This window comes from Micropterus dolomieu, linkage group LG02, assembly GCF_021292245.1.
Source record: "Micropterus dolomieu isolate WLL.071019.BEF.003 ecotype Adirondacks linkage group LG02, ASM2129224v1, whole genome shotgun sequence".
In the NCBI taxonomy this organism is placed as follows: Eukaryota; Metazoa; Chordata; class Actinopteri; order Centrarchiformes; family Centrarchidae; genus Micropterus; species Micropterus dolomieu.
In genome coordinates, this window is record NC_060151.1 from 28,911,879 (window position 1) to 28,920,695 (window position 8,817).

The 8,817-nt window shown below is 41.2% G+C and overlaps 1 protein-coding gene across 1 annotated transcript; it reads right to left on the minus strand.

Moving 5' to 3' along the window:
* Nucleotides 1–1,778: 1,778 nt before the first annotated feature.
* kat8 (K(lysine) acetyltransferase 8) lies at nucleotides 1,779–7,753 on the minus strand. The gene is made up of 11 exons (XM_046037174.1): nucleotides 7,321–7,753; nucleotides 6,693–6,767; nucleotides 6,328–6,506; nucleotides 6,182–6,235; nucleotides 5,817–5,981; nucleotides 5,132–5,221; nucleotides 4,834–4,974; nucleotides 4,494–4,587; nucleotides 4,037–4,187; nucleotides 2,111–2,265; nucleotides 1,779–2,005 (listed from the first exon to the last, which is right to left on the minus strand). Exons 1-11 carry the CDS (start codon nucleotides 7,643–7,645, stop codon nucleotides 1,941–1,943), a joined length of 1,494 nt encoding a protein of 497 aa, XP_045893130.1. The 5' UTR covers nucleotides 7,646–7,753; the 3' UTR covers nucleotides 1,779–1,940.
* Nucleotides 7,754–8,817: the final 1,064 nt, after the last annotated feature.

Below are 8,817 nucleotides of genomic sequence, written 5' to 3' on the forward strand. Positions count from 1 at the left end.
TTGCTACTGTGTGGTTAGGTTTTATTTGATATTGTTCAAATGTAAAATATCCTGCTTCAGCACTCCAGTGTCTGTGCCATGTCAAACATCTGGCCCTGTCCCACATGGGGTTTTAAGACACCACAGTTTTACAGAATATGACCTTGATACAACATATTACCAAATTATAAAGTAGCTTACTTTTATTATTCTTTCAAATAACATAATTGAGGTAAAAGAAATTCAGGTGAGCAAGAAAGAACAGTTACATTTTTAGCAGTGTAACATTTCATATGTGCATCATCTATATTTACAAAATCCAAATCTGGTTTTAATGTTTGCAAAGTTGTTGCATGCTCTCCAGTAAAAAGAGCAATAGAAATCAAAATGGTACTCATTTTCTATTTCAGTCAAACAGCACATTCTGCATGTCCTGCACAAAATGATCTTTGCTTTTTAGATTAATTATATACATAACAGAATTCTCAGTACTATATTCATATTTTTATCATCCTAAATGTACGCAGTCCATAGATCATCAGAACAAACAAATGTTGTGCTTAAGAAATGTCTCACCAAACCCACAGTTGTGTGAAAAGCAAGTATTTTATTTGTCTCTATTTAGGGACTCAAATGTTCCATCAATGAAGGATCCTATGAAAATAAATCAGTTTACACACAACATCACTGTATGAAGTTGATTTAAGGCAGAGTCTTTTAATGATGCTGTTATGAAAGTATTACTGTTGTGGTTTGTTTACATTAAGGAGATTAATTTAAATTACTTTTCCCCCCTTTTTAAACCTGCGGTCAGACTCAGAGCTCTGCTGCCCCCTCGTGTTTGTTGTTATGGTTACAGACCAGGACGCTACAACTGTGTTTAATCAAGTTTTACTGCCTGGTAGTTATAAATATATTTATAATGTAATAAATATATACACCAAGATGTGTACTTATATCCTTAATCCCTCTAAATGTTAAAACACACAAATCTACATGTAACAGCACTACTGATTGACCCGAATGTGTTAAATTCAGACACCTCTGATGTGAAAATATTCACTACTGCTACCAATTCAATGTTTGTATAAACTCACCTCTGGCGGAAGTCCGATGGAGGCGCTGTTTCCTGTTGTTCATCAGCTCAATGAGTTTGTCCTTAATAGAAACACCAACTGAAATCAATTCTTTACGTGGATTAAATAACTTTGCAATGAACTCCATGACGTTTCTCTGTACTCCACCTTCCTCCCAGCAGACACGATGAGCTGCAGGAGGAGGCTCGGGTAGAGGAAATAGATTGCAGCCTTTATTGGTTACACCTGAGTCCAAAATGACTTCTGTGACAGGAAGTCTCAACTCTACAGAGCAAGTCACCTTCTGCTCTACCTCTTTAGACATTAATGTCAGTTCAAAAGGAGACACCCAGAGAAAGAGATTTAGACAAAATTAAATATTAAACTGTCACTTGAGACAATCCAGAGTTCAACTCATTGTTTAAAGATGATTAAAAAATACATAAAAGCAATTAAGTTACAGCTGAGATTATGTTAGACTATCATCCATATATACATTTGGCTACTTTAATTTTAGATTATTAAATAACACACCTAACGCTTCTTGTTTGTATAAATATGGTATAATATCTATCGATCTATGAAATTGCAGAGAGCTGATGGCAGGCATTTACTTAAATTCAAGCTTTTTTTTTTATTATCGTAAAGCCTGAAAATAAACATTAAAACATTTAGAACCAGGTGACACTCAGGAAAGAAAGAATTAGGAGACCGAGTCTGAGATGTTTTACATATATACTTTAAGAAAATTCTGACAGATGCCACTAACAGCTATATACATTGAGGTTTCATAACGGGGTTTTCCCAGTTGAGGAGAAAACGGGGAACTTGGCAGATGATATAAAACAGGTTGATTGATGGACAGACGTTCATTGGCTCCGCCTCTCACTTCTTGGACAACTTGGCTTGTTTATTTTTAGGGGGCGCCCACTTCAAACACATAGTGTCCACTGTGAAAGAGACAGGAGGCGACATGAGTGGAAAAGAAAGCAAGATGAGAATAAAAGCATGTAACCAATGGAGGTTTGTGAAAAATGTAAAATGTCTGGACTCACCTGTGATTGGTGGTTTCTTGTACTGGGCGCTCTTCAGGTGCTCCTCCACCAGTTTGGGCGTCACACAGATAACGTGCTGACCTTTCCAGTACTTCACCATATTGAGCGACTGCAGCGTGCTGATGATGTCACTCTGCGTGATGCTGGTCATCTGGCTGCAGAAATCGAGAGGGAGGAGCATCTAAATCAGATCTGTCAACGGCAACAGATTGAACTATCTGGATGATTGTGGTTAAAGGGTAACTTCAGTATCCAAGGAAGGTCATAATCAAGGGCAACTGGACTTGGTTGAAGATGCCAGAAGAAGTTTTGTCCCTGATCCGAGAGAGAGAGAGATATATTTGGATAACTAACTATGACCTGGATGACTTTCCCATGTTTTTGTGTCTCTGTGTTTATTAGGACAGCATTTATTTATTAATTGGTCCGATCTGGAGCGAACGTGCTGCAGTAGACATGTGGCAGCAACTTAATACGTCCACTGAAGTGCTCGATTGTTATTTTAGGTGTCTGACAACATTATGGAGAGTAGGGATGCACGGAAATGAAAACTCCTGGCTGAAGCCAAAACCGGATATAATGAAAAGATTTTCCTGAATACCGAACAGATACATTCACATTTTTTCATTTATTTTGCCTTACTCAGTGTTTCCCACAGGATTTAGAGACACTATGGTGGGTTAAATTACTTTTAATGGACACATGTAATAACTTTTATACTTTCTGTGAATATAATCCAATTAATCTTATTTCTAGGGCTGAATGATTTGGGGGAAGAAAAAAATTTTATTGCGATTTTTCTGCCAGATATTGCGATTCGATTTGCGATTATTTAAAAAAAAACAAACAAACAAAAAAAAAACACTTAACAGTTAAAAACAGACAAATAGAAACAATTTAACTACGCAGCCTACTTAACCATAGTAGAAGCAGAAAAAGCAAGTGCAACTGAACAAATTATCAAAATCTGAACTCAGCAACATAAGGCCGGCAAAACGCTATAATTCTGAAATGCTCCATGTGGACGTAGCCTGTAGAGAGCGGAACGTAACCGACTCGAAAAGCCTTTATCCCTAGTTGAAGCACACAAAATGATAAATTAACAGCACGTCAACAACGTGTCGGCCAAATGCTCCGCTGCTGAAACACTTCAGTGTCAGCTCGCTCTGGTTCGTTCCAACGGATTTACCATAAAGGCTTGAATATGTGTGCACTCCAAATTTAGTTGCAGCTAGGCTTTCTCACAAACGAGTGACAGAAACACTCAAAGCGGGTCAGACCGTTCAATTCAGCAGAACAGCGTCTGCAAACAGCGATTTTTGCTTTAAAATGCTTCCACACTGCCGACATGTCAGCGTAATTGATAAACATGTTACGTTAAAATTTCTTCAGTCTTTTGACTTATATTGACTGCTGGTTAGTTTGTGTTATTGTGTCACTTTGTTGTTTTTAACCCTCTGAAGTTACACAACAAAGCAACCACCGTGTTCTGCAAGGTATAATTACCGTTTACAATCATTGGAGTCTGGTGGCTTTGACGAGAGCGATATAGCAACTGTTTCTGGTTAAACAAAAAGGATCTTACTCTTTATTAAAAAGGTCTCTCTCTGTAGGGAACAATCCACAATGTGCCCAGACACTTGTATTAAGAATCTGAGCCTGTCAGTGGCAAAACAAGCACTTTAGTGGTCATACTTTAATAATTCCCCTTTTGGATTAAGTTGCAGCCTTTTTACACTGCCGCAGACTGCAGGGCTCTTGCTCAATACTGGACCAGTTTCAAAAAAAAGTCCCCATTAGTCACACAGACACAAAAAGATGGAAAACTAAGGTCCTGGTTGAAAGATACCAAAGTTACCCTTTTAAATAAATAAGAAGCTAGCCGAGTGTCTGATGTTATCTCAGGTAGTGCGTTTGTGTCCCTACCTGAGGTCTTTGATGGACAACGTTCCCCTGAAGTCCCTCAAGATCTCCAGCAGGACCCAGGACCAGTAACTTCTGTAGCTCAGCTTCCCCAGGTCAGACAGAGGCTTCTCTGGAGAACCAACCGCACTCTCCAGCTTAGACAGCTCATAACCTACACGCACAGCAGCACAAACAGAAACGGTATTATAAAAGCCACGATGCATTATTGTCCATTAGGTAAGCTGATGTTCTTTATTTTGATTCGGGTTCTGCCTGCACTCTTTTAGAACAAGAGGTAGTTGTTGTTCTTGTGGGTACAGTTTTGAGTGAAAAGCCTTAATGAAACCAACATGAGCACAAACATATGCACATTGCTGCGTCGCTTGATTGTAAATTTGCAACTGATGAACTTAAAATGACAAACTCCATTAGCTGCAGCGCTGATACATTAAAGCTACCGTGACAGTTTTTGACTTACTAAAAGCTATGAGGAACTTTCCGTAACCTCTGCGTTGGTAAGGCGGCAGCGTGAGAATACACGCCACATTATTCCCATCTGGAGACTCTTTCTCCTGAAAAACAAAACCAAAGGCAAAAGCTAAGACAAGCGGTTGATAATGATTCCAGTTTTCTCCACCAACAGTGGGGGGAAATATGCCAAGAAATACATGAATTTAAACACTGGAAGTGTTCAAATCAGCTTTACAAATCTTAAATGAAGAATGGAAATGCATTTGACCCTTTACTCAGGTCCAACGTTGACTTAAGGCAAATTTATTTTAATCGACTTGCCTCAAGAACACAGAAACGGGGCTTACTTTGGAGAAGTAGCCGACAATGTGCGCTCCCTGTTTGTTGACTTCGGTGAGGATATAGAAGATGAAGGGCTCCACGTCAAAATAAAGCGTCTTGTGGTCGAGAAATAGTTTCGCTAGTAGACATAGGTTCTGACAATAAATCTGCAAACAGAAACCAAGAATGAATCAACACCACCACAATTTGATTTTCTTTAAGCGGATTGGCAGTCAAGTTTTATTTCTAATCCAACAGAAGCAGAGGAATCCATAATACTTAGCAGGTTCAGGTTCGGCACACAGACTTTCCAGGTGCACTCACCTTGTGGTCCCGCCCGTCCACTTCATACACTGATATGTTGCTCCTTCTGTAGATTTCTTTGCCTGGAGGCTGCTTCCACTGACAGTGGGACTGAAGAGACAAAAGGTCAAGAAGGTCAAACTTCTTGTGTTGTATTAACAAACATCATTTAATCAGTTAATTGTTCATCTTGGTGATAAACTTCATAGGATTTGGGTTTCGCATGTCGAAAAAAAATGCCATGTGAGTAAAGGAGAAAGCCACAGTACGCAGCAGTTTTGCCACGTTTCCGCCTCCCGTCCGGACTAAAACAGCGAAACCGAACACCGAAAAAGGAGAAGTTTGAAAACGCTGCTGAACATGATTTAGTTTTTAAACTTCAGGGTAGCGTTTTAGGCAAAGTCAGAGAACTTTGAAAATGAAGACGCTCATATTTGGCCTCCTGATTGGGTCTTATCAGTCATGCAAAGCAGAAACATGATGCCGTTTTGGAATTTCATTAAAATCTGCTACCCGCTTACACCGGCACGTGCATGTCCATCGTACGTGAATGGGCACTTGCGTTTTCTGTCGTTTTAATACAGACGGTGATCAATTCTGATGCGCAGCTCAAACGCTGGTGTGGACGGAGGCAGTTTTCAGTTTAAAACTCGTAGTAGTGTGGATGTAGCCTTAACAGCGCTCAGCTAAATTTAGCTACACTCACCAGGTGATGTCGGAAGGTCTTCTCGTACTTCATGTATTTAAGGCAGTACTCGCAGATCCACAGCTTGGGCTGCTTGCCATAGTCCTCGGGAAACGGCGAGAAGTACCAGGCATCGATCTCAAAGTTTCCTATCTGGATCTTATCCACATATTTCACTTTGGTGATCTGAGGATGGCAATGCGGGAAGTTATTTTCATCACACAAAGATGGCAAAACATCATAGCAGTTTAACAGACAATATAAAAACATCAGCCAGTTTAACAACATGATGCAGAGGACACAGCGGGACTGGACTGAACATAAAGAGCAGCAGAACAAGGTAATTATATCTTCTTTACTTTCCACACACAGAAACTCCACCTTACCGCCTCATGCTCCTTCTCCAGGGCAGCTGTTGTTGGGTCCATCTCTGCATACGTCTGCAAAGGAAAACTCCCATTAGATAAATATCAGCCATTTAATGCATAAAAAAGTGTGACCACAAGCAGGACGAAATAACTGTGTCTCACACCTTCTGTACATGGTTGATCTCGTCGTGTTTGCGCTTTTGGTTGCGAGTGATCTTCCTTTCAGGCTGTTCACCCAAATCACCGACGCCCCCGATCTCTGTGCTCTTCCTCACTGCATCCTTCACAGTCTTGGTAAGTGCCAGGCGGGCTTTACCCACCCACTCATCCAGGCGCCTGTTGACTGCATGTCAAAGAAAAGGAGATGGAAGATCATAGTAAAGCGGTAGGTGAGGGGATCGAGAGGGTATGGGCAAATTAAGCAAGGTATAAAAAGAGGCAAAATGAGGGTGTAGCAGGCATAATATCAAAGAGAAACATGAGACACTTTGTGTAGATGTAAATGTTCACGAACTAGTGATGTACTCACATCCTACATAGTGAACATAGAACTCCTCTCGGCCCTCCTGTTCGTTCAACCGGGACTGAATAACCTCTGCTGTATCTGAAAAGAGCAAGACACATCAGTTAGTAAGAGGTCTTCACCTGTTAACTGTAAATGCAAGCTTTGTACTCTCTCATCCCTGGATGGGACGCCTCGCCAAACTCCATTCAGATTTCTACGGCTCGAATGACTCCTTGCTCATTAGCAAAAACACTTATTGGTATTCGCCTGATAAAAATGTGGCCTGATATGTTTTGAGCTATTATTCAATTCGGCAATCACATAAATCCTCCAAACTGTAACGTTAGCTCATTTATTACAGTGAAATCTCAACTTTTAGAACAGGCTTGCCCGCTGTTTGCACTGTTATGGTTTCATCAGCTAGCACAGCGTTACGCCGCATTTTTCCAGAAAGCCCCAGTGACCATTTGTAAATCACAAATGGTTGAATGGCGTCTAAGAGCCACTTACTTTAAGACTTTTTTTTTTTTTTTTTTTTTTTAAAAAAGGAGTTTGGTGTAAATTTCTCCCCAAACAAAGGAGGACTCCGCCAACTTGTGACGTTAACCTGCTAACTTAAATAAAATCAGAGTGAAAAAGAGGCCTCACTCACGCCATGTCTTGTCGGCTCGTTGACATAAATACGTTTCTCCAATTTCTACCGACACCTCTTGCTCCCTGCCGCCGCAGAACACCCCGCCTCCGTCCTGGATGTGCTGACTACTACAGCCCCCGGCTTCTCTCGTACGTCCAACGGCCTCCGCCTCGTCCTCCTCCCCGCCACTGCCGTTAGAGGAGCACGCAGCCGGGATACTACTGTCCAGATCCCCTCGCTCACTTTCCATATGACTGGAATCCATGTCTACATCCATTCTGGGTTCGGAGTCCTTGTTGTTGTTGTTGTTGTAGCTTTTGTGAAAGTCGGTCCCGCCAGTCATAACCTCGGCGGTTTTTAAAAACAATCGCACGCCTCTGCGACCCTGCGCAGTTTATTCAGAGGGGCTGGTCTTCAACAAACTGCCGTCAAGATGGCGTCGGTGGGACGTTCCGTTCTCTCCTTCTTCATCGTTCAACTACAACTCCCATGAGTCTTAGCACTATGTATGGGCTGATGTTTGTGCCAATAGAATCTGAATTTGATTTGCTCAGCTTGAATAATTCAAAAGTTCTTTGAAGTCCTACATACAAAAAAAAACCTGAGTAAGGCATGCGACCTCTGACATATACAGGTGCTGGTCATAATTAGAATATCATCAAAAAGTTGATTTATTTTAGTAATTCCATTCAAAAAGTGAAACTTTGATATTATATTCATTCATTACACACAGACTGATATATTTCAAATGTTTTTCATTTAATTGTGACAATTAAAACTGACCACTAATGAAAATCCCAAATTCAGTATCTCCAAAAATTAGACAAACACACACAAAAAAAGGATTTTTGGAAATGTTGGCCAACTGAAAAGTATGAACATGAAAAGTATGAGCATGTACAGCACTCAATACTTAGTTGGGGCTCCTTCTGTCTGAATTACTGCAGCAATGCGGCGTGGCATGGAGTCCTTCAGTCTGTGGCACTGCTCAGGTGTTATGAGAGCCCAGGTTGCTCTGATAGTGGCCTTCAGCTCTTCTGCATTGTTGGGTCTGGCGTATCGCATCTTCCTCTTCACAATACCCCATAGATTTTCTATAGGGTTAAAGTCAGGTGAGTTTGCTGGCCAATTAAGAACAGGGATACCATGGTCCTTAAACCAGGTACTGGTAGCTTTGGCACTGTGTGCAGGTGCCAAGTCCCGTTGGAAAATGAAATCTGCATCTCCATAAAACTTCCTGGTAGACGGCTGCGTTGACCTTGGACCTCAGAAAACACAGTGGACCAACACCAGCAGATGACATGGCACCCCAAACCATCACTGACTGTGGAAACTTTACACTGGACTTCAAGCAACGTGGATTCTGTGCCTCTCCTCTCTTCCTCCAGACTCTGGGACCTTGATTTCCAAAGGAAATGCAAAATTTACTTTCATCAGAGAACATAACTTTGGACCACTCAGCAGCAGTCCAGTCCTTTTTGTCTTTAGCCCAGGCGAGACGCTTCTGACACTGTG